This window comes from Kogia breviceps, chromosome 1 (assembly GCF_026419965.1).
Source record: "Kogia breviceps isolate mKogBre1 chromosome 1, mKogBre1 haplotype 1, whole genome shotgun sequence".
NCBI classification, from domain to species: Eukaryota; Metazoa; Chordata; class Mammalia; order Artiodactyla; family Physeteridae; genus Kogia; species Kogia breviceps.
In genome coordinates this window covers 137,526,787-137,553,586 of record NC_081310.1, presented here as the reverse complement: position 1 = coordinate 137,553,586, position 26,800 = coordinate 137,526,787, and the positions used below count along the sequence as shown (strand labels likewise).

Genomic DNA, 26,800 nt, shown 5'->3' with positions numbered 1-26,800 from the left:
ACTCAAGGAATCATCAGAGACAGTGCTTTCTACAGGCTCTAGAGGTGAATCAGTTTCTTGCTTCTTCCAGCTTCCAGAAGCTGTGGCATTCCTTGGCTTCTGGATGATTTGCTTTAGTTGCTGCCTCCATCATCACATTGCTTTATGATTGCTAAATCAGTCCAATGTTGGCATATATTTATATGCTTTTATCTTGATCTCTCTTTGCTGGGAAACCCAAGCAAAAGCAACCATTGTTATTTGAAAGCCACTGGAGAAATAAGAAAAGAAGAAAAGCTAAAAAAAAAAAAAAAAAAAAAAAAGACCTTGAGTTATGCTTCTTTGTATGTTTTATTGTTTTTCTTCTCTCAAAGTTCAGGTCATCAAAGAAGTGGTGTTAAAAGGCTGAAATTTCTAAGGCAAAGTCAAGTTAGCAAGAGTAATTAACATTGCTATTGAGTTTGTGTTGTCCTAAAATTCAGTTAGTTTTCTAAGGTTTTGACTTAAAACGAAGATATAGGAAAAACCTCTGTAGGGAATATCCTACGAACTTAACACTTTTCAAAAAAATTTTATTGGTGTAGAGTTAATTTACAATGTTGTGTTAGTTTCAGGCATACAGCAAAGTGAGTCAGTTATACATATACATATATCTACTCTTCTTTAGATTCTTTTCCCATATAGGCCATTACACAGTATTGAGTACAGTTCCATGTGCTATACAGTAGGTCCTTATTAGTTATCTTCTTTATATATAGTAGTGTGTATATGTCAATCCCAATCTCCCAATTTGTCCCTCCCCACCTCTTATGCCCAGGTAAATATGTTTCTTTTCTACATTTGTAACTCTATTTCTGTTTTGTAGATAAGTTCATTTGTACCTTTTTTCTTAGATTCCACATATAAGTGATACCATATATTTGTCCTTCTTTTTCTGACTTATTTCACTCAGTATGACAATCTGTTGTTCCATCCATGGTGTTGCAAATGGCATTATTTCGTTCCTTTTTATAGCTGAGTAATATTCCATTGTATATATGTAGCACTCTTCTTTGTCCGTTCCTCTGTTTGTTTGTTTGCGGTATGCGGGTCTCTCACTGTTGTGGCCTCTCCCGTTGCGAAGCATAGGCCTCTGGACGTGCAGGCTCAGCGGCTGTGGCTCACGGGCCCAGCTGCTCCGTGGCATGTGGGATCCTCCCGGACCGGGGCACGAAGCCGCATCCCCTGCATCGGCAGGCGGACTCCCAACCACAGCGCCACCAGGGAAGCCCCCGTTCCTCTGTTGATGGACATTTATGTTGCTTCCATGTCCTGGATATTGTAAATAGTGCTGCAATGAACATTAGGATTCATGTTTCTTTTCGAATTATGGTTTCCTCCAGATATATGCCCAGGAGTGGGATTGCTGGATCATATGGTAGCTCTATTTTTAGTTTTTAGGATTTTTTTTAAACATCTTTATTGGAGTATAATTGGTTTAAAATGGTGTGTTAGTTTTTGCTTTATAACAAAGTGAATCAGTTATACATATACATATATCCCCATATCACCTCCCTCTTGTGTCTCTCTCCCACCCTCCCTGTCCCACACCTCTAGGTGTTCACAAAGCACTGAGCTGATCTCCCTGTACTATGCAGCTGCTTCCCACTAGCTATCTATTGTACATTTGGTAGTGTATATATGTCCATGACACTCTCTCACTTTGTCCCAGCTTACCCTTCCCCCTCCCCGTGTCCTCAAGTCCATTCTCTAGTAGGTCTGCATCTTTATTTCCATCTTGTCCCTAGGTTCTTCATGACCATTTTTTTTTAGATTCCATATATATGTGTTAGCATACAGTATTTGTTTTTCTCTTTCTGACTTACTTCACTCTGTATGGCAGACTCTAGGTCCATCCACCTCACTACAAATAACTCAATTTCATTTCTTTTTATGGCTGAGTAATATTCCATTGTATATATATGCCAAATCTTCTTTATCCATTCATCTGTTGATGGACACTTAGGTTGCTTCCATGTCCTGGCTATTGTAAATAGAACTGCAATGAACATTTTGGTACATGACTCTTTTTGAATTATGGTTTTCTCAGGTTATATGCCCAGTAGTGGGATTGCTGGGTTGTATGGTAGTTCTATGTTTAGTTTTTTAAGGAACATCTATACTGTTCTCCATAGTGACTGCATCAATTTACATTCCCACCAACAGTGCAAGAGGGTTCCCTTTCCTCCACACCCTCTCCAGCATTTATTGTTTGTAGGTTTTTTGATGATGGCCATTCTGACAGGTTTGAGATGATGTCTCATTGTAGCTTTGATTTGCATTTCTCTAATGATTAATGATGTTGAGCATTCTTTCATGTGTTTGTTGGCAATCTGTATATCTTCTTTGGAGAAATGTCTATTTAGGTCTTCTGCCCATTTTTGGATTGGGTTGTTTGTTTTTTTGATATTGAGCTGCATGAGCTGCTTGTAAATTTTGGAGATTAATCCTTTGTCAGTTGCTTCATTTGCAAATATTTTGTCCCATTCTGAGGGTTGTTTTTTCATCTTGTTTATGGTTTCCTTTGCTGTGCAAAATCTTTTAAGTTTCATTAAGTCTCATTTTTTTATTTTTGTTTTTATTTTCATTTCTCTAGGAGGTGGGTGAAAAAGGATCTTGCTGTGATTTATTTTTTAAGGAACCTCCATGCTGTTCTCCATAGTGGCTGTACCAATTTACATTCCCAACAACAGTGTGTCTTGATAATGTGAAGAAAGTAAATAGCATGCTTTGGGGAAGGGTCCATAATATGATTCAAGAATAATTCATAAAATTCACTGATCACCTACTATTTGCCAGGCACTTTAAAATCTGAGATGCTGGCCTAGATGAAGTGGATTCTATATCTTCTCTGCCACTAGCTACTTATATAATGTCTGTTGATACATTTAAATTCTCTGAGCTTTTTACTCCTCCTCCGGAGCTAAGAGGGTTAAACTAGGTTAGTTCTAATTTATCTTCCAATCATATGAGTCTATGAATTTTAAATATTTATAGAATTATGAGTGATATTCAATAAGTACTTGCTGATTAACTAATGTAATCTTTACCCTTCCAAACTTGTGACTTTCTATTTTAAGTTTCTTTTATTTGTTCAAAAAATGTTTATTGAGTACTCCAATGTGATAAGGAGTATAAGCAGTGTGCCAAAAATAAGCACGTGCTAAAAATGATGGAGGTACAACAATGTGTAATCCCTGCATCCTGAGACATCCTGCCTCTCATACCAGGAAGCACTGGGCAGCCCAGTGACCAAATTCACTTGTTTCTTTTGCTAGAAGAGTAAAATTTTGCTAAACATTTCACTACCCCAACTCCACTTAGCTGGTATTATCATCCTTATTCTTGTTAACATAAAATATTTACTTTAGAGAAATTTAAACAAACAAATGAATAAACAAAATATTCCCTAGACATGTAACTTATTTGGGGGCTTCTCTACATGCATAGTTTTAAGCTATTGCCTCAAGGACTGCTATTTTTGGAAAAGGTGAAGCTTAAGTAGGGGTTCTGTGAGCCTTTCCCTGTGTTTAACTAAGGCAGCTCCATTTACAAATCTGTTTTCTATATTGAGAATATGCTGCTAATTGTTTTGATAACCACTGTTCTAGATAATTAATTTGAATCAAAATTAAATTAATGGATAGGATACTATACATATGATCATTTAATTTGATTGGTAATTCATGTTCAGCATGTGTTTTAATGATATCTATGAAATGTAACACTCATTATCCTTTGATAAGCTAAGGGATTGTGGTACAGGAACTCACCTAAATCCTTCAAGGAATCTAGTGGTACAGCATTTTGATGCATTCTTCTTGCCGCCTTTGAACTTCCAGAGAGTTCCTGATGCTGTAGAGTTCTTTATCATGATAGTGTCATTCTCATAGCGTGTATTAATTGGTAATTTACAGCTAAAGAGAACATCTTGGGGTTTTTGTTTCAACATCATATATTACTTCTACACTGAGCTCTTCCAAGAAAAAAAAATCTTGAACACATTCTAGATTTTTGGTAGTTGAAAAGAGGATTAAGTGTATACCATAAAGGTAAAATTCATTTATGATACAAGAGAAGTTCAAAATTAACTTTCTTATAAAGCTCAACTCAGCACCTGGAAGCACTTATATAAATGGTTCAATATCATACTGGACTTATTCAGGACTAGAAAATAATAAAATTTTCCTTTTTTGATCAGGAAGCAAAACAATTAAGGATAGAGGAGATAAATTAATATAGTATGGCCTACATGCACTAAAAGAAACCCAGTAGGAGATCTCCTAATGCTGAAATGACTCATTTAGAAGCCAAATGTGAAATAAGCGTAAAGAAAGGCATTCAATAAGAAACTCTCAAAGACAATCTTGGGTCACAGTACATTTGTCCATAAGATATCCCACAACTCGGCTCACCAATATGTGGGAGGAATGACCTCTCTTTGGACTGCCCCAGCCTTGATTTACTTCTTGAAAAGGACAGCCTTGATCTAGCTTGAATTCTGGTTTGGAAAGGAGACTTTGAAGACCTTTATATGTTTTCCTCTCCAAGACCTTAAAAAGTAGATTAGCCAGCCTCATTTCACAGGTCTTAAAAACACTTCTTTGTCCTGGGATTCTAGCTAGAACATAATGACCAAGACACTTTCCATAAAGAGTCCTTTTCCTATTCATGTCAGGTGCTGCCTTGAACTGTCCTTATAAGCCTAGGGTTCTAGCAAGCTTATTCCCTTGCTCTGACTCTGATATGCTCACAGGTACATTTTACTATTCCCTGTAGCCAAATTTTGTTAGCAAATGAACTTCAAAGAGCTGAAAACCTGATCTTCAGCTAATGGGTCTTTTTGACACGTTTAGAAGGTTTATCTAAAGTAGAATACTTTGTATACTTTCAAAGTCAGATATAAGATGACCGCATTTTATAAACATTCCTTTCAGATTAGCAACACTAAGAAAATCAGAGTCACTAATCTGAGATGTCTGTTAGCCTTTTGGGAGTCCTTTAGCCTCTGGGGTAAACAAATGATGATTATCGTCCTCTTCATTGAGAAGCCATTCAGATTAGGAAATAGTATACTCGATATCTACTTTTTTTTTTTTTTTTTTTTTTTTTTACAGTCACAATATTCTTCTCTATGAGGATGGGCATGCTGTGGTGGCAGATTTTGGAGGTGAGATTTCCATGAATAAAGCCCCAAATGGCATTCATTTCTTTCTCCATTCCTCATTGGTACTGATATTATATGATGAATCTGAAAATGGATTTCACACTGACAGCTATACCTCTCTAAGTCATTTAGATTTCAATGAATTTTAAAAGTATATCATTTATTTCGGTTTTTCCTCTTTCATATCCTCAGCTAAAAGAAAGGAAGTGAACATTTAAATAAGATAGAGGTTTCTTGGGATTTCAAACTGTTAGCTGTAATCTTTGACCTTGGTTTTGAAATATTTCCTTTGACATGAATTTGTTTTCTGTTTCCCTCAGAATCAAGATTTCTGCAGTCTCTGGATGAAGACAACATGACAAAACAACCTGGGGTTGGTTGCTGCTCCTGTTCCCTATAATTATGAAACAATTAAAATGTGTAAACTCAGCATGAGAGGAAGGGAGATGAAAGCAGCTTTAACTGGAAGAAATGTCATTCTCCCAAGGGGGGGATAATGTTTTATGTTTCTATTTTCAGGAAGCCCCCAAAAGAACTATTTCAAGGCTCTGTTAGAGAAATAGATTAGATATATATTTGGAAAATGTTACAGAAAAAATAACAGAATTTGTTTCAAATATAATTGAAAAGTACATGGCAGGCGTGGATAATTGGCATTCATGTTTAGATCCCCTTATTAAGTGGTAGTTAACATTTAATAGGTAACCATAAAATCCATAGTTAACCCGCATCTACTAACAATTCCTAGTTTTCCATTTCAGCATTGTAAGGCAATGGGTGATATAGTCAAGCATTAATGTTTAAGAAAAATATAAATGCTAGCATCTGAAGCAAGCATAATAGTACTCAAAATGTCTGCAGTTAGGTTCATCATCTGCCTTCTCCCATCCCTTCTGCACAAAGAAGTGCACTTCTCTTTCTGGACTGGCTGTGTTATTTAATTACCCAAGCTCGGGCTAATTTTCTGTTCCTTCCCTTTCCTGCTTCTGCTTCCACACTGCTCAATCACTTTTTCTGTTTGTTTCTATTCCTTTTCTTTATTAAAGTTCATCCCAAACTCTCATTTACCACTGCCTCAGTTTGGGTCCTCTCCATCTCTTTTCTGGACCATTACTCTAGGCTTCTAACTACAGTCCTCTCTTCCAGTTCTTTCTTTGCAACATCAGCCAAGTGTTGTGTTCTGACAATTCACTCCTTCCTATAAACCATCAATGATGCTTAAAATGTTATACCCCCGCCCCCGCCCCCCACCAAATCTGACCCCAAGGCTCCTCTGTGACCTCCCCTCCCACTTAACATTCTCTCAAGTCCCTTATGCCCCCGGCATACAAGCCATCTGGCTATTCCCCAAACATTTCATTCACTTTCACAGCCCTGTGACTCTGCCAGCATCATATTCTCTGCCGGAGAAGCCCTTCACTGTACCCCACCTGGAGGAAGTCTTCTCATCTTGCATGGCCCAGGAAATGTTATCCATTTTAAGTACATTCCCTCTCATACACTTCCTCCCCCCTCCTCCTCCCCACACACTTTTCTCTCTGTGCTTTTGTAGCACTTTGTTTGCACTGCTAGGTAGTACTCTGACTCACTCAACAAACATTTATCAAGGACCTACAGTGTGTCAGGCATCTTGCAAAGGGCCAAGAATACAAAATGCAAATAAAAGCTCAGTCCTTGATCTCAAGTAACTCATTTTCTAGCGGAAAGAACATAGTAATAAGCAGATAAGATTGAAAGCAGTGGGGACATTCAGTGACAGAGATGTGACAAAGCATCATAGGAGCTCAGGTGGAATGAATAAGGATAAATAAATTCAGACAGAGTGAACGACAGCATGAGCAAAGGCACAGGGGAGGATGAGAAACACCAGACTTCCTGGAGGACTTCAAATAGCTTGGCATTGTTGGCATGCGCTGTGTGAGGAAGACAAAATGAGAGATGAGTTAGAGAGGAAGGCAGGAATGACATCATGGACCATGTTGTATTGTAAGTAGGATTAAGCATGCTGGTTTCCCCAATTAAATTTCACTCATTCGTTCAACAAATATTTATGGAATACCTACTAGATGCCGGACATTCTAGGGAACTGGGGATATTGCAGTGAACAAAGCAACGTTCTTGTGTTTATGGAGCTAATATTCTAATAGAAGAAGATAAACGTTGAACAAATTAACAAAGTATATATCAGACAATGATAAGTGTTATGAAGAAAAAACAAAGCAGAGTGTATGGATGGAGAATGATGGGGGGAGCCATTTAGATGAGAGAAAGAGAAAGATAACGTTTGATAAGAGACCTATGGTGGAGTTATCCATGAGAGGAGAAGAGCAGTGTAGAAGCGGGGACAGTAAGAGCAGAGGCCCTGAGGCAGGAGAGTCCTTTGTGTGTTCAAGGCCAGAGTGACTGGAGTGGAGTAAGCAAGGAGGAGAATGGTAAGATATGAGAGGTGGGAAGAGTGAGTCCTTTTTTGGCAGGACACACAGATCTCATCTAGTACCTTTGACATAGAGATAGCTAACTCAGTGGATCTCACCCATGGCTGCACATTGAAATCACTTTGGAAACTTTGTAAAAGCATCCTACCTGAATCCAACCCCCAGCAATTCTGATCTCGCTGGCCTGAGGTTGATCTTGGGTACATGTATCTTTTAAAAGTTCCCCTAGGCGATTCTAAAATGCAGCCAGTTGAGACTCTCTGACTAAATAACCTTTTGTCAAACGGAATTGAATTGAATTTCACCAATAGCAAGTAATATTCTTTTATCCCAGCAGTGGAGTCTTTAAGCACAGCACTACTCTAGATTTATTTTGAAGGTTATTTTCTTTCTTACTAGTTATGTGGCCTTATGTAAGTTTATAATTACTCTATTACACCCCTGTGAAAAAATGGCCATACTGTATGCCTACTCCCCCTTATGCAATGTTGTGACACAACACATAATATGCTATATAAATGGAGGCTATTTGGAATGTGAATGCTCGTGTGGAAGAATTGCATATAGGCACCATAATCGAAATAAAGATATTCCTGGAAAGCTGCAATTATGCATGACTTCAAACTAATGTAGACACTTCAAAAGAATTATCAGCAGGCAGCACTACACACAGAATTTCACTAGGAGTAATAAAAGAATACCGGTTTCTTTCAGTGGACATACAAAGAAAGCAGGTATTTGGCAAAATCCATTGATACGGCTATGAAGCCATGGGGTTTTAGAGCTGGAAGGGCCTGCCTCCTCAGTCTTGCCCTTGAGGAATCTGAGGTCCAGGAAGCATAGGAGAATTTCCCAGAACTGCCCAAATAGTCTGCAGTAGAGCCAGAACTAGAATTTGCATCTCCTAACTCAAAATCTAGTGCTCTTTTTCCTAAACCACAAATAAACCAAATTTATGCATTTGTATCCCAGAACGGAAACTTATATTTAACAATGAAAAATACATTACTGCAAGTAAAAAGGGTATAAATGATGCCGTAAAAACATGAGGGTAGACCTTTGTACAGGGAAACTTGTAACGTTTTATGGTCTTGCTTTCTGGAATATTGCACAAACAGCATTCAGAAATAACACCGCTGGGCAAACAAAGGAGATGTGACAGACCTGATCCTGCCAGTGAGAAATCTGCTTCACACGAATATTCTGAGCACTCCCCTCAGGTCATTTCTCTCCTCAGTCATCAGGGCACTATTTATGGGTCTAATTTAGTGACTTCCTAAACTACAACCTGAACCTCTAAAGGAGGGAAGCTTCTTTCCACAGTGCGTGACTCACCCCCAGGGAGGCATAGAGGTCTTGGATGAACCCATGGGTGGCTATTCAGAAGCTTGTAAGGCTTCCAGGGGAAAGATGCTCAGAGATACACAAAAATATGCTGCTGCTGTGATCATCATTTCATAAGAGGCAGTGTTACTTGGTAATTAATATTGTTGCAATTTGGGGGGAAGAATTATGGATTTCATGATCTTCCAATGGTAAAAGAAAATGCCCTTTGAAAAACTAAACAGCAGCAGTAAACACACTGTTTTTATATGAATGGGCCAGTTTATTGCACACACTGAGGGCAGTATCGATGTTATTTTAAGTTTATATTTTTGAGAACTTCTAGAGAACACTTAACAAATCCTCCCTAAGAAGAACACTATTCTACAGTAGAAGAACTAAGCACTTGGTAAATGACTTGTGGATGTTTCTTGACCCACAGAACCTCCGCTGGATGGCTCCTGAGGTGTTCACACAGTGTACACGCTACACCATCAAAGCTGACGTCTTCAGCTATGCTCTGTGTCTGTGGGAACTTCTCACCGGCGAAATTCCATTCGCTCATCTCAAGCCAGGTAAGCCATGCCTCAGTTAAAGTTTCTCTGAGGGAATTCTCTGGCGGTCCAGTGGTTAGGAGTTTGTGCTTTCACTGCCAAGGGCGTGGGTTCAATCCCTAGTTGGGGAACTAAGACCCCTCAAGATGCGGGGTGCGGCTGATAAAAAAAAAAAGAAGTTTCTCTGATTTCCAGAGTTCTGTGCATTTTCACAAATTCAAGAAACATTTTTTTTTCCCACAAAATGACTATTCTTGGTGGATTGGCAAGGTGAGAAGTAAGGAAACGGTATCAAATTGTTTAAAGGTGTGGCCCAATCCAGAAAACTTAATGGCCTATAACTATGTGGTTTTAGACACAGGCACACAGAAGTGTAGGTATATTTTATTATTAAAGTTTAGGGCTTTGATGTATCTGTTGTTAATAAAACAAACAAATTATAATGGCCATGTGGAATGTGGGTACAAATAATGTGAACAATGCAATATTTACTTTTTGAGATTAGATTTAGAAGTGCCTTTCTGATGTGCATATAAGAGTGAGCTGAAAGTAGCAACACATAAAAATAACCTATCAGGACAGCTTTCTGCTTGTCTCACATTATACAAAACAGAATTGGTTTTTTCTAATTTTGTATTACATATATAGATGCATTCTAAAAATGGGACTTTGTGAGTGAGCCTATAATTTTGTTGTTGATAATATACATGATACTCTGTGTACATGTAGAAGGTAGAGATAGGGAATCTAATCATAGGAAAAAATGTACAAATATTTGAGGTAAATTTTTTTGCATCTCTCTCCATTTTATTTGGGTTGCTCTTGTAGATACAACAGCACTGTCACACTGTTTACTTACTTGTATCCACTGTGAGTCTAAAAACTCCTTGACTTTGCATCCCCAGAACTTACCATGCTTGAAAAGTTGTTTTCAAATTAAATCATAAATAAATTTTAAATGAATTATATTGTAGGCTTCTTAAGTGGCCACCCTATCACAATATATCAGATGGATCAAGTCAAAAGGGATGTTCGGGAAAGACATATCTTACAAATGTGGATGCTCACAAGTTCAAAGTCTTAACCAGGATCACAATATTTATTAATACTCATGTGCAGAGCAAAAACCATAACTCATACTGTCTATTCAAGGCATTTTTCCCCTAATAACCATATGGTCTTTAATTAAAATCTACATAGTGTCTAACAAAGTACTTTTCACAAATTATATGCTCTTTATTTAATCGTCCTAACCTTTCTCTATATGCTTTCATGGTTTTAAATGATGAGATATGGTCCTTATTATAGGGTGGATGAGAAGACTATTTTGAACTGGACCAAAATTGCTATTTGTAATGTCTTGCTCTGATCTGCTGCTATCTCTTTATCTCTTAGAATTTGCTTTCTGGTAAGACTTATGAGTATATGTTAAAAATCCACTGTAATTCTAGACACATTGTAGTATTTTCACAAGAGAGAGATATGTCTCCCTTCCTCTCACCTCCTGTGTCAACCCATTCACCTCTTCCTATGGATTTTACATCCTAAGGACATCTTGGATTTATCTACTACTTACCGTCATCTACCACCATCCTAGCTCAAGCCACCATCTTCATCATTTAAACTATTGCAATTGTCATTTTTAAAAATCAGGTTTAACTTATATAGTATAAGTTGTAGTATCACTTATGTAGCAAAATTTACCATTTTAGACTAACATTTCAGAGAGTTTTAACTAATGTATACAGTTGTATAATCACAGCTACAATCATAATATAGAACATTTCCATCACTCTAAAAAGCTCCCCCATGAATCTTTGGAATCAATTCACTTTTCCCACCTCCAGCCCCTAGCAACCACTGATCTGATTTATGTCCCTACAGGTTTGCCTTTTCCAGAATGTCATATAAATGGAGTCATGTTAGTACATTTATTGGTACTTTATTCTTTTTCATTCCTGTGTAATATTCCATTATATTGATGTACCTCAATTTATTCATCTACTCACAAGTTGATGATCATTTGAGTTATTCTCACTTTGGGGCAATTATGAATATAATTGCCAAAACCATTCAGGTTTTTGTGTGGATGTTTTCATTATTCTTGGATAAATATATAAGATGTAATTACTAGATCTTACGGTAAGATTTTTTCCAAGGCATTTGTACCACTATGACTTCCCACCAGCAGTGTATGAGGATTTCAGTTGATCCACATCCTTGCCAGCACTTTTTTATTGTCTATTTAAAATAAAATATTAACCATTTGAGTAGGTATATAATGGTAAATAATTGTGGTATTATTTTATATTTCTCTAATAACTAATAATGTTGATAATCTTTTTGTGTATTTATCTGCTGCTCATATCTCTTTCTTTGGTGAAGTATTTGTTCAAATTATCTTATATATTAATGAGTTCTTAGATGCTAGGTAAAATCTTTCATCTGCTATGTGTTTTGCAAGTATTTTTCTCTAGTCTGTGGTTTACCTTTTCATATTCTTACCAATGTCTTTCAAAGAGCAAAAGTTTTTAATTTCAATGAAGTTTACCTTATCAAACATTTAAATATTTTGTGCATTCTGTCTAAATTATTCTTGCCACACCAAAGATCACAAAGTTTTTCTCCTGTGTTTTCTCACAGGAATCTTGTAGGTTTAGATTTTATATTTATAAGATCTATTAGAGTTATTTTTTTAAACAGTATAAGGTAAAATTTGAGTTTGTTATCCTTTTGTTAATTTATTTGTTTGTTTTTCAATATGGATCCAAATTTTTCAGCATGATTTGTTTAAAAAACTTTCCTTTATCCAGTAAGTTATTTTGGTGTTATTGTCAAAAATTAATTGACCACATATGTGTGGACTCTATTCTGTTACATTGATATAAGTCTACCCTTACACCAATACTACAATATATTGATAAGTTATAGTAAATCTCAGAATCATTTATTATGAATACTCCAACTTTGCTCTTCTTTGTTAAAATTACTTTTGCTATTATAGGGTTTTTGCTTTTCCGTATAAATTTTAGAACCAGCTTATCTATTTCTACAAAAAAAAAAAAAAAAGCCTGTTGGAATTTTGATTGAAGTGCAGTGAATTTGTAGAGCAATTTGGGATGAATTTATAACTTATGCATATTGAATCTTCCAACTGATAAACAGAGTATGTCTTTCCCTTCATTTAGGTCTGATTTCTGTCATCAGCGTGTTTGTAGTTTTCATCATAGAAACCTTAAACATATATTTTTAAAATTATTTCTATGAAATTTTGTGTTTCTTGATGCTATTTTAAATGTTTTTTAAAATTTCAATGTATAATGTGTTTTGTTAGTATAGAGACATGATTAACTTTTAAATAACAACCTAGTACCCTACAAATTTGCTAAATTAACTTATCAGTTCAAGTAGCTTTCTTGTACATTCTTTGGGATTTTGCACATAGATAATTATGTCATGTATAAATAAAGAAAATTTTATTTCTTTCTTTCAAATATGTGTGTATTTTAAATCTTTTTCTTGTTTTCTCACACAGGCAAGGACTTCTAGTATAATACTGAACACAATTGGTGAGGTATATACCTGTATCTACATCTAAAGTTTTATCCACCACCACTCTAGTTCAAACTGCCATCTTTATCACTTTAACTACTGCAATAGCTCTTTGATCATTCTCCCTTTATTCTTCTCTTCCTCTCCAATCTCTACACATCCACTAAAATGATATTTTAAAAATATAAACCTGATTATGTGACCATTGCTTAAAATCGTCTATGGCTTCCCTTGTTCTTAGGATTAAATCTCAAAATTCTTAATATATCCTGCAACACTCTACATGATTCAGTATCTATGACCTTGCTCATAACATTTCACTTTCTATGCTCCAGCCACTCCAAACCTTCTTTCCTTGCTCCCTTGAATGTGTTGCATTTCCTCTAGCCTCTGGGCGCTTTCACAAGCTCAATTTCTTTGGTAAGTGCAATTAATGATGACTCCACAGAGATTACTGTGAGGATCAAATGAGATGATTTTGTGAACTTTGTAAATTGAAATCTCTCTGCAACTGTAAGATGAAAGATAAGGGCAAACTAATACAAGGTCGAGGCTTCCTATGATTCTGTGCTTGAGTGGAGTTCTCATTCTCCAGGGAGCCCATATAAAAACTTCAAAATCACCATTAATTTTTCTCTTTCCTTCTTTTCTTTCTTCTTTCCTCCTTTTTGTCTTTCTTCCCTTCCTTCCTTCCTTCCTTTTCTTTTCAATTGTTTTCTTACTTTCAATCCCACTTTCTAAATATCTTTCAAATCTATCCACTTATCTTGCTCTCCACTGCTACTTCTTTATTTCACAAGTAGAATCCTGCACAGTATCTTAAATGGTATCCTTGTCTCTAGTTTTGTTCACCATCTTTTTTTCACCAATTGCCATACTATAACTACATTTAGCTTTCTAAACACTCAAATTTGATTATCTGGCTCCCCTTACTTAAAGTCTTCAATGCATTTCCTTTGTTCTTAAGATTAAAAAAATTTCATAAAACAATCTACAAAGCCCCCATAGTTATGCTTCTTCTTTCTTCCCCAGGTCTACTGCCTGCCACTTGCAGCCTGTCCTCTATGTTCAGCCACAGGGAACTATTTCATTTCCCCAACATGACACATTTCCTCTCACTTCCGTGTCTTTGCTCACGTTAGTTGTTTGTCAGACACACTCCTCCCCACTTGTCATCATACTAACTCCAATTTACTTTTAGTCCTTAGCTTAAATATTACTTCTTCCAAAAATATCTTCCTTAATTCTTTAATATTCAGTTAAGTGCAGTGTCCTTGCAATTTTCTCTACTTTGTTACCCTTTGCTAATTATAAAATGAGTAGTTCAAAAAGATAAAGATTCCCTCTCTCATGGGCCCTCAGGAATATATACTCTTTTTGGAGGGAGAATATTATGTAATAAAACAGTTAAATATCTTGCCTAAGAATAACTTGAATCCAATATCTCAGATATTGGAATTTATAGTACTTTATTGGCAAAAGAGTTTGTTCATGATAGACACTGAATTTTTTAAAGTTGGACAGTTACCATGCATCAAGAACTGAGGCTGTTAATATCATCACAGTGGTTAGGCACTCTAGCAAATGTTCAGCAATAAATTATGTGAAGGATCAGATTCAATATAAGCTACATATTAGCCATTTACAATGAGCAACAAATCCATGACTACAGTGTGGGACAGGATTATCAATTATGGGAGTAGCAACATTACACATGGCTTATCCTCCTGGATTTAACAGAATCCTATCTCCTGGGTGAAATATATAAATAGAATGCAAATATTAGCATTGACTCCTATGCAAGTGATGAGTATGCCTTCAGGAGAACTTGAAGTTAGGGTCTCTTTTACATAGTATATATTCAAATTAACCTTATAATCTCAGGTTTAGAAAAAAATGAAAAAGCCATTGCTTTCACTATCCCAAGGGTCACAAGATCAAATGCCTACAGGATCAGGGGAAGCAAGAAAACACTTGGTGCAGGATAATGTGATGAACAGGAAATCACATGCTCTGACTCAAGGGGACAGCTGCTACCCAGCTCCAGCCAAATAGTGCCATGAAGGAAGTATAGGGATGCTTGCTCACTGTTGCCATATCAACTAATTTCTGTGTGTTTGTTCAGAAATCAAAAGATTTTTAAATATTGGCAATTAACTCAATTTTTAAGAAAATATTTTTCAGGCTAAAGAGACTTGGCATAAGAGTAAGAGCATGAGTCTTGCAAGCTTACTCAAACTGCTTAACCAAGCTATACTTCAGTACCTCAGTGTCTTTATTTTTTAAACAGGGATACTAGTAGGACCTGCCTCAAAGGTTTGTAATGACGTCTGGCAACAGTAAGCACTCAATAAATATTAGCTATTATTATTATATTAAGCCATCCACAGTTCTGGCCAGGAGCTGTGCGAGAGGAAGAGGAAAACAAAGAGGAAAGGGGCATTCCCTTGTAGTGCAGAGACGGCATGAGAAAAGTACAGTTAGTGGAGTAAATCCCAGCTAGAGGGAAACACAGAGTGCAACAGATGCTCCTTCGAGGGCTCTCCTGCCTAGACTGGTGGTGGGGAAGGAAATCAGGGAAGGATTCTTAAAGCAGATGATACCTGAACTGCATCTTTAAAAGATGAGTACTATTTAACTGGTAAATAGTGGGGAGATGGTGAAGGTGTCCTGGCAGAAAGCAGCCTGGGCAAGGTGCAGAGGCATGAGAGACTCACAAATCTTTCAGTAGGGTTGAATCAGAGAATACAAGGGAATCAGCAGCAAGATACATGCTGTAAATGTAAAGCTAGAACTACATGGTGAAGGGCCTTCTGTGTCAAAAATGGAAGTCACTGCAGATTTTTAAGCAGGGCAATAGTACAACTCTATTATCTTAGAATGCTCCCTCTTGCTACAAAGCAAAGGCTGGATTGGAGAAGTTTGAAACAGAGGCAAGGAAACCAGGTAATCAAGAAGAGAATGTATAAAATCTTAACTAAGGTAGTGAAGAGAAAGGAGAGGTTTGGTTTTGAGAGATGTTAACAGGACTTGCGGACATATTGAGGTGGAAGCACGAGAGAGAGGGAGGAGACCAGAATGACTTCCAGGCCTCTGGCTTAGCCAGCAGGAGGATGATGGATACAGGAAGAGAGGAGGACAAGGAGCCAAGCTATGTAATCAAGCAGAGAGACAAGAACCAGGCAAGATGAAAAAGGAGTTGGTATGACCTAGCAAACAAGACTTGTCCTGGATACATTTTTTAAAAAGAAACCAACACCTGCTTCCCATATTTTATTTCTCTCCTGGGCCTGTCTCCTTTGGTACCTCATGAAAAACTAAAGAAGAAATCTGGAATGAATTAATCCATCAGTCTATATTTTATCCAATCCCATTCCCTTATTACCAGGTACCCAATTTTGTGGATCACATTCAGATTATAGTTTGGAGCCAAAGAAGAGAGCCTATTATTTTCCTTTTGCTTTCATGTGTGGTGCCATCTGGTTCACAAGGAGACTCAACTCACTCAGTGTCCTGGGTTTCCTTAATGCCAGACTCTAAGTCTGGGACATGGCAGCAAATTAAGAACATCTGCCGATTCAGTCTAGCCAGATTCTGGTGAAACTTCATATTGAGGCTTTACCTCAGAGTTGCAAACTGCAGTCCAGTAGCCAAATATGGCTTGCAGACATTTTGCGTGTCACATGTGGTTTTAAAAAAATACTAATTAATGTAATTTAGAGACCCAGTTATGTCACAGGTCTCATATATTTATAGCCATTTGCATTTGCTACACCTGCTTAATATTAGATGATTATGTTCTGCTCATATATGATTAGGATCCTAAAGCATCTTAAATATAATACCCTCAAAGGGCATAAGCACATTGATGATGTGGACTGTGCTTTGACAGGTGATAGGAAAATAGGAGTGAACTAAAGTTCTGAAATCCTGTGTTTGCTATGCTAACATCTTTATCAGTTTATCACTGAGAAGAGTAATGCCAGCCACTCACTACACAGATCACTGGAAAGATCAAATCAGTCCAACGGATGACGATATTTCTATGAAAATAGTGATATTAACATGCCAATACTTCATTACACTGACAAAGATTGCAATGAGAACAGACAATGGTGCAAATTAATCTATTCTTCTGACAGTCTGTAATGAGAATGGGATGTGGTTTAAAAAATTAAGCCATTCTTAGTGCAATCTCAAGATTGCAATCTCATGGTCTCTCTCAGATGCTGTATGCTCTGGTGATACATCATTGAAAAGTGTCAGTTTAACAAAGAATGTGTCTTAGCTCTTGCTGGGATGGTAGAATGAATTTGCTTTGTCTCACCACAGCCGTGCCCATTAAAAACTATGAAGTAGAATCAATTGTATTTTTTAGAACACACATACACACAAACTAGAAAAAAAATTCTGGCAATTTTATCTTAGTCAGAACTTACAAACAAAATATTGTACTTCATTGCTCTCTTTTTTACTTTTATAAAACCTAAGAGAGGAAGTGATAAGTTACTTTAGGAATTCAGAATCTAGTACCAATTTATCCATAAGCAATATAAAGCTAATTAAGTTCATCATGGAGAGCTGCATTAGTCATCCTCTCCATAATGGCCACATTGCGTTATAAACTGGGACTGATGACAGATGAGGTGGTTTTTAGCCTTGTGATTTGCAATAACTCAATGCAATGTTTCACTTGGTATTCATGCTCAAAGAAACCTCACAAAGAACTAAGATTTCTCATCTAAACAGAATAGAAAATATGCAATAATATTTTTGATATCTAGTTCTCTAGGTTCAGACTAAAAGGAATCAGTAAGAGCCTTAGATCTGTAGATAAAAATTAAAGCAACCATAACAGCTAACACTCATTGAGAGCCAATAATGCAACAGATGCTCTATGAAGACTCTCTCTTAATTCTACCGATAAGCCATGGATCAGGTTCTATAAGGATAAGATGTATGCTCAACATCATATGCTGGTAAGAGGTGTAGTCAAGACTTAAATTCATGGCTTCTTGTCCCCAAAGCCCACACTTGTCACCATTACAGTGTGCCCTCACTGCTTCATCTTACATTTAGAGGAATTAGTACTCACAGAGGCAAATTGGCTTAATTAGGATCTCCCAGAGAGTTAAAAGTAAAAACAGACTGAAAATTAGGCCTCAGATATGCTAGTTAAGGGCATTTCTTAATATTTATACTGCTTCAGTTTATTGAAGCCCCCTCCCAAAATGTTTTGAACAAAAGATAATATTATGGACTAAATATGCCACCAGATCTCAATAATTTATCTAAGTATGTTTTAATTTCACATTAAACTAAACATTATATTCATTCTACAGTGTTTCTTGATAGCTATGCATTATGTTCTGTTCTAAAATCATAATAATGGGCAATATATTAATTGGCATTAATCCATCATCTTCATTCATTTGTATGATAAATGTGTACTGCATCCTGTATACCATGATCTATATTATTTTTAATGGAATCATATTTTGAACTATCTCATTTATTGATTCATTCATTGCATATCTATTGAATGCCTACTAATTGCTAGTCATTGTGCTAAGCACAGGAGACACAATGCTGAAAAGATACAATCCCTGACCTCAAGGAGCTTGTGATCTGTTTGAAGAGACAAGCAAGTAAATAGGCAATTAAGTTTAATATAATACATACTATTGTAGTACAGAGTGCTATGGAAGTCCATAGGAAGGGCATCCAGAGAGAATTCATCTAAGCTAAGTAAGACCTAAATGACAGTAGATGTAATGCAGAGAAAGAGGGTAGGGAAAAAGGAATTGCAGGGGAAAAAGAATCATATTTCACAACTTATGATTGAACCATTAAATCAGTGAAATATACAGTAATTCATTGCTTTATTATTATTCATCCATTTTCCATTTTCTTTGGAAAAGCATAACCCTTCATTTTTTTCTGCCTATTATCACTCACATAGAATGTTCAATACATTTTGAATAAATGAATGAAGGTTAACACATGTTGTATTGAATGCTTGTTCTGTTACTGGCCTCTTTTGAGAGACAACACTCACAATCTCCTTTCATTTCTTTTCTTGATAACGAAGAACTTGAATCCACAAACCAACACCATGGTTATGCAGACCCTTGAGGTTGACTTACAAATTTGTGTTTAATTTGTCTCATTCAGGATAACGGGAGCTATGCTCTAGAATTGTGCTGTCCAATATCGAAGCCACTAGACACATATGATTATTTATATTTATAGAAATTAAGTAAAATTAAAAATTCAGTTTCTCAATCACACTAGCCACATTTTAAGTGCTTAATAGCCATATGCGACAATATTGAACAAGAGAGAAGGACACTTCCATCATTGCAGAAAGTTCTGTTAGACAGTCCTACTCTAGAATCTAGATTATAAATTTGCCAAACTATTGATAACTATCTTAGGGTAGTACTGAAGAAATAATAGGCACTCAATATTATGTTTTTGATATTTTCAGTTGTATCCTTATTTTCTCTTAATAGCAAAGTTTCAGTCGTGAAAGTGGAAACCAACGTTTACATAAATCATTTCACATATTTTATGTAACAATCAAGGTAAAAATTTGATTAATTGGTGATAGTCTCATTCCTGAATCTGGAATACCAGAAAAGTTCCCAGCAGCTCATGTAGCATGACCACTTAGGCAAGACTGACAAAGCAATCTCAAAGGTGACAAATTTCAATTCCATGACCCTTCACGTTGCATTGTCCACTTTCTGACAGAGGTGCTTATGAGTAGTATCACTGCCAAGAGTGCGTAAAGCAAAAGGGAGAAGGAGATGCCGAGACCTTGCAGAATCTACTTTGAATAATGAAAAATTAAATATCGTTCATCTTAAACTGATTTTTCAGACACAGTGCCAAGAAGCAAACAAGTAACTTTATATACTTGATATCACAGCCTAAGAGTTTCAGAGGAGACGTTTGGCACCTGCATCTGAGTTTAACTCACTTTATGAATAGTCCCTCCCCACCCATTAGGATATGTATAATTAGTTTAAATGTGTTCACTACACCGGTTTATGTGCTTATAGCTGTACCAGCTCAACAATATCCAACTGATCATAAGCTGAAAAAGTAGAGTTAGAAGATCAATGATCATTAAGCAACAGTTTATTGGTTTGCTTATTTATGTACCTCATTCCAAAAAGAATTTAAAATAGTCAAGAGTAGCTACTGGAAGGAACCTAAAAAGCCTAGTATTTTGTGACACAAAAAACATATTTTGTGAGTCATGTTAAGTTTGCTAAATATGTTCTGAGCAGTCTTTTGTTTCTTTGTTTTCTTAGTGTCAGCAACTGTACTTGATAGTGGCCAGAAATGGTTGGAAAATGTGATATTGCAAATATGTTACAAAGGGCATTGAAGACAAAAGCAGGAATGAAATTCCTGACTCTGCCCTCAGCCTGGAACCATTTGTACAATTAGATGACTGTTGCAAGGAAATATTGAAATTCCAGGTGGGCAAAGGGCATGAACTTAATATTTTAAATACAAATAACTAATAAATGTCTGGGAAAATATTAAGCCTCACTACTTATCCAAGAACAAAATATAAACAGCAACAAATGAGCTGATATATTTACCTCTCATATTTGCAAAATCTTTTATAAAATGAGAAAACCTAATTCTGACTCAGGTATAATGACAACCATCTCATACACTTGTTATTGAGAGTATAAATTACTACAACTGTTTAGGAAAAATGTTCATCAGTATGTATCAAAAGTCTTTAAGGTGGTTGTACCCTTTGACATATTAACTCACTCCTCAAAATACCATAAGTGATCTGTGAAATTGGGAAAGTCATATTAAAAAACATATTCTTTGAAGTGTTTACACCCAAATTTGAACAACCTGAAATTGAGAAATAATTAAGTAAATCACACTAAATGCAGAGTCATTAAAAATATGTTAACATAGAATTTTAATAACATGAGAAAATGCTTATATTTAATTTAGGGGAAAAAGTATTACATAATTGTATATTGGACATGAGCTCAATGATATGAAGAATATATAAGAAATGCTCAAAATATTTTAACAATTGCTTCCTCTGAATAATAAGATTTTATTCTTTCTAATTCTCCCAATGTTCTAAATTTCTATGAAAAACAAGTATTAATTTTACATTTGGCAAACTTATATAGTAATTCTGAATGATCCATAAAGCAAAATGTTAAGTTTCATTGTATATAATTTCACTACATCTGCTGGATGCAGATCTATAAACAGAATTTAGCTGGAGTAAACTTCGGTGGAAGAGAGATAGTAGTTGTGGGTCACATCTCAAAAGTCATTAAGATATAGACAGATGATTGTGACATCACAACCGAGAACACAGGCAGCAGTATCCTGGAACTTTAGCATCCCACGATGCAGAGCAATTTTTCAGAAGAATAAAAGAGATTCATGGGTTGTTTACAAAGTACTTTCAATGTGAAATGGCTGAAGAGAGCATGAAATCTGAAAAAAGAAGTTGTGCCAACTACTGGTTATATTAAAATTTTTATAAATTAAAAACTACTTACATACACCACACACACACACAACACACACACACATAACAATAGCACTTACCTTGCACTCATGGTTTAAAAGGATCGAAAGAACTTATGTATGTATCTACCATGATACTTGATACAAAATGTGTTCAATAAAAGTAGCTATAAGCTTGGTGTCCCAGGGAGTATGGAAATCACTGGTTGCAGAACAGAAAAATAGTCAGAAATCAGGAATCCACAAAGAAGTCCTGAGAATCACAACACAGTGATGTGGAGTTTAAGATGAGCAACATTCAGACATCCAAGCAGGTAGGGAACACTAGAGAGTTCAATCAATGAGTACTATTAGCTAAAATGATGGCTTTGGAATATCTAACAAGAGTTTAGCAAATAGTAACTACTTTATAAATATTAAAATTTAAAATCCCAACAATCTTGTAACCAGTAACCAGAGTTAAACTTAAAAAATAATCTATTTTGCCCAAGTGATACACGTGCTCTCAGGGGTACAAAGTTCCGGGGCACCTTGTCTTGCTATGTGTAGTATAAGCTCTTTAGCCTGGGATTTATGCATTGTATAGGCTGGTCCAATCTGCCTTTCAGTTTTTACTTCCTAAAACATCATGTACATACCCTGTGCTGCTTGCTATTTGTCTGTTCCTTTGTTCCTATATTAATCCCCTCTGGGCTTCCCTGGTGGCGCAGTGGTTGAGAGTCCGCCTGCCGATGCAGGGGATACGGGTTCGTGCCCCGGTCCGGGAAGATCCCACATGCCGCGGAAAGGCTGTGCTCGTGAGCCATGGCCGCTGAGCCTGCGCGTCCGGAGCCTGTGCTCCGCAACAGGAGAGGACACAACAGTGAGAGGCCCACGTACCGCAAAAACAAAAACAAAACACATAAATCCCCTCTGCTCCCCATTTGTGGAATGAACAACCGAAGAAATGAACAATTATAAAGATAAACTTATGGTAGCATATTATCCACTATTTTGCTTAAACATATTTTAAAAACAGCATAGAGGTCTCTTTGAATCTCTGCTGATGTTGCACAGATTGATTTTTAATGATTTTTTTGTTGTCTGTTCATATGTTTCTTGAAACAAATATGTGATTTTCACAACTGACGTGACCATTTGGTTTGCAGCGGCTGCCGCAGCAGACATGGCTTACCACCATATCAGACCTCCCATCGGCTATTCCATTCCCAAGCCCATATCATCTCTGCTGATGCGAGGGTGGAATGCATGTCCCGAAGTGAGTAATTTTTACTTCCTCTTAGAAAATGTGTTATGGTCAACATCTGTCACAAATAGTGTAGCTCCAAAGTCTACTTTCAGTGTGTATTTTAAGACTGTCAAGGCAGGAAGACTGATTTGCTTTCTGCTCTTTAGTCTCTAATTGCCTCAAGAAGTCTGAGTATCTCATATTTCTTTGCTGTTGCTCTCTGATTCTGAAATGTTTCTCACAACTGATTAGTAAGAGACCCTGGTATGACAGATGACTCAGTCTCGTCTCAGCTGCAATTTTATTAACTACGCCTGAACCACACTTAGTCACTTTTTTCAAGAAAGAAGTTTGACACAAGATGGATTTGTGTGGGCTTTACACCATGAGGCAGGCCTGCAGGCAAATACCCCATGACCAGTGGTCTTTGAGCCCTGGCTCAAGCAGGAGGCTAGCCCTGGTCCTAGTCCTTCTCTAACTCTCTGAGTGGCTGTATGACAAAGTAGCTAAGAGCATAGATTTAGAGTTTGAATGGAGGAATCAGTATTAGGGAAGGAATAAGTAAAGTAGGATATGTAAACAGTGAAAAAAAATTAATACGATCATAGATCTGAGAGAGTAGAGGGGAAGAGTCATATAATCCCAGAATGAAATCCCAGATCATCTGTCTATAGGAAAGGATTCTTCTGAAACGTACCAGACAGATTGGTGTCTACTTTGTTCTCACAGATTGACAAAGGAGGAGATTTCACAACTTCTCTCTTTATATCACAGTTCTATATAGTGTCTAGGAATTCCCCCTGCCAGTATGTCTGATGTCTATTGAAATCCTTGTGTTCGGCCCGCATTGATTCTTCTGCTCTACGTGGAGGGAATTAGTTCACACTCTTCACACTGGAGATCCTCATACATAAAGGCCCAATAGCCCTTAATTGTCCGGTCCAAACCATCCTAGTTTTTGTTGTCCTTTTCTTATATGACCTTGATTCTGATCCTTCCCAGACATTTTACCTCTCTTCAACAAGGGAGCAGATAAAGTAGGCTGTTGGTATCTCACCAAAAGAGAAATAGAATAAACCCTATTCCAGATGTTTGGAAGGAGAAAGCAAATTTCCCATTCTGTTTCTAAAGGCAAAACCAGACCAAGTCATTACCCAATCCTACAAGTATACACAAAAACTCTTATGAAGAAAAAGGAAGATAATTATGGAACATGGACTGAGTATCTCGGAAGAAATAACCTCTTCCTCTAACCATTTAATTCACCAGATTATATATTTATTTGTGTAGAATCTTCTCTCACTACCAGAATGTTAGCTCCATAAAAGCAGTGACTTTATTGTTTGTTCATTTTGTTTTCTTTGCTGCTGTAACCTCCTTACCTAGAACTGTACCTAGTAGATGCTCAAAAATATATGTTGAGTAAATGAATGAATATCACTATTGCTTATCAGTGCTTCCAATCCCCTTATCTGAAATTCAATGTTTAGAAAATTGTCTTGAAAATTACATGACTTAAAATAGTTTGGGAAAAGCTTTCTTTGTCTTTCAGTATGAATCTCAGGCATATTTTCTAGGAATAACTGTGTCAGGCATCTAACCCAGAATTTCCTTCTCTCCTTGGGGTATGAACTATTGTAAAATATACCATAACAATCAAAGGGAATCCCTTTTGTTTTTATTAACTGACTCTTCATGATTATAGATAAGGGACATGGAAGTTTTAATTTGGAATAAAAGCAAGTCATTGGCACTTCTAAAAATATTTTTTAGGTAGGATGGGTACCAGAAGTAACAGTTTGGAAAATGAGATAGAGAAAGCAGAATAGAATCAAAGGAGTATGCTAGTAAAGATTAAAAATAAAAATATTAAGAGGTCAAAAATTGAGTGCTTAGTAGAAAAGTCTTATTGCTAAGCAAGGAAGTACAGGGCTCTGGGGATGAGGTTCTCCCAGAGGAGGATGGAGAGAAAGTATAATAGGAAAGTTAAGTCTCTGACTGGCTGGCAATATTTGTGCTTGTCAGTCAGGTGGATCCCGGTTTGGCTGTGGTATCCATCTCAGCATTATAAATTTGAGCTGCTTCTGCATGTGACATGCCTAAGTCACCATCGCATTGCCCAGTAAGGTCTTCACCTAGTCAGTAAGCTAAGTACTGAGGAGAAAGGGAACAATGGGCTAGTTTTCACTCTTTCCTTAAATAATTATTTACTGAGTCTCTACTATATACAGCCCCAGGGATGGGTGAGGAGATCCAATGGAGATGTGCTCTTAATGGTGCTTAAGGTCTAGAGGTTATATGGAGATTAATAGAATAAACACATTACTGGTTTTATAGTTACAAGCCAAGATGAAGGAAACCAAGATTAGATGAGAATGAATGCTAAAGGAATATTAGCAAGTGGGGGACAAAGAGCTAGGTCAGGGAAGGCTTCCTGGAAGAGGTGATACTTCCTATTTATAAGCATAAATGGGAATTTGATGAATGAATGGGGTTGGTGAGAGAGAAAGAGTTCAAGGAAACAGAACATGGGCAAGTTTATTGTGAGAAAAGACACAAGGGAGAGACTTAGTTATTGGAACATTGTAGCTACTGAGGGGCTATACCAGACCCTCATTTGAAACAGTCATATTTAGATCTAAGACACTAACATCATGCTGCCTGGTCATTGTTTGATAGGTTATCTACTTCACTTCTCATTCTTTGTTTTATGTCTGTCTTTGCTTCATTCCTTAAATTTGAAACACATTATTGTCTCCTGTGCAGGTCTTCTTAGTCAAGACCCATAAAAATAGAAGAGGACAGTGAAAACACTAGCCTATTAGAGATAGAGGGTGCTTGCTGGAAAACAGTGAGAAGTGGGAAAAAGTTCTGATAATTAGATGGAATCAGATTTTTGGAAAGCTTTGGAAACCAGACTAGGGAATTTGGACATGAAATTAGACAATTATATTTTGTCTCTAAAGTAGTGAAAGATATGATAAAAGTAATTTTCTGGAAAGTTCATCAGAGTTTGGTATGAAGGATTTATTCACTTAAAGAATTGTATGTAGTTCCTGTGGTGAGGTAGGCACTGAATTATCTCATAGTGTACACTAGAATAGCTAAGCATTGTTTCTTAGTGTAGGCTGTGTATTATATGCTCCACATTACCCGGGAATGTTTGTTAAAACAAAGACTCTGGCATCTATTCTAAATCTACTGAATCAAAATCTCTGGGATGGAGCCTGGGACTTTGCATTTTAACTTGCACCCCAGGTGATTTGTGTCCAATAAAGACAGAGAACTAGTGGGGTGACATAGAAGCAAAAGACATTGAAGTCAAGAGTCTCTATCTGGGCTGCTATTGCAGTAGTAATCCAGTTGGTTACAACACAAAGACTACAATGGTTACCATGGGGATTCGGGAGCAGGGGTAAGTCTGAGAACTACTTCAAAGGAACCATAACAGAAGGAGGGAAAAGACCGGATTTAGGCAGTGGATGAGAGGAAAGAGTCCAGGAGAACTGTCATCACTGCCTTCTGAATGAAAGCTAGTGAACAGAGTACTTTTAAGCCCTTAGATATGAGGGACATTGTTGGCAGTGACAAAGCTAACAGCTCTGCAGTAAAATGAAGGTGCTTAAAAGAAAATAGGAAAAGGGAAGAGAAAGATAGTTACAGAGAAAAAGAGTAACCTGTTCTACAAAACTGAGGGAGCTGGCAATTAGAATACAGTAAACTTAATGTGCAAGAAAAAGTTGGCATAGATGCTCTTCTTACCTTCAAGGTGCTTGACAAAAGGAAGTAGCATCAGGGGAGGCAGACAGATGGCATAGGAGTTGAGCTCGAGGAGGGAGGGGAGAGGAGTGGGAGGTAAAAGCAAGAACATTTTGAATGCAGGGAAAGAAGAGAGATAATAAGTTTAGGAAGTTTTCAAAATAAGAAAGTTGTCATTTGCTACCAATTCTGAATAGGAAAGAAAACAGGAAATAGGGAGGCATGTAAGCAA

General features: G+C 36.8%; 1 protein-coding gene across 1 annotated transcript in view; it reads left to right on the top strand.

Annotated features, from left to right (window-relative positions):
* The window catches only part of TNNI3K (TNNI3 interacting kinase), a 301,789-nt gene that overhangs the window by 191,507 nt on the left and 83,482 nt on the right, over nt 1-26,800 (top strand). Inside the window, exons 22-25 of the mRNA XM_067005786.1 lie at nt 5,136-5,188; nt 5,506-5,558; nt 9,386-9,518; nt 22,730-22,839. Coding sequence (XP_066861887.1) covers nt 5,136-5,188; nt 5,506-5,558; nt 9,386-9,518; nt 22,730-22,839 — 349 coding nt within the window. The remainder of the gene's footprint in view (nt 1-5,135; nt 5,189-5,505; nt 5,559-9,385; nt 9,519-22,729; nt 22,840-26,800) is intronic.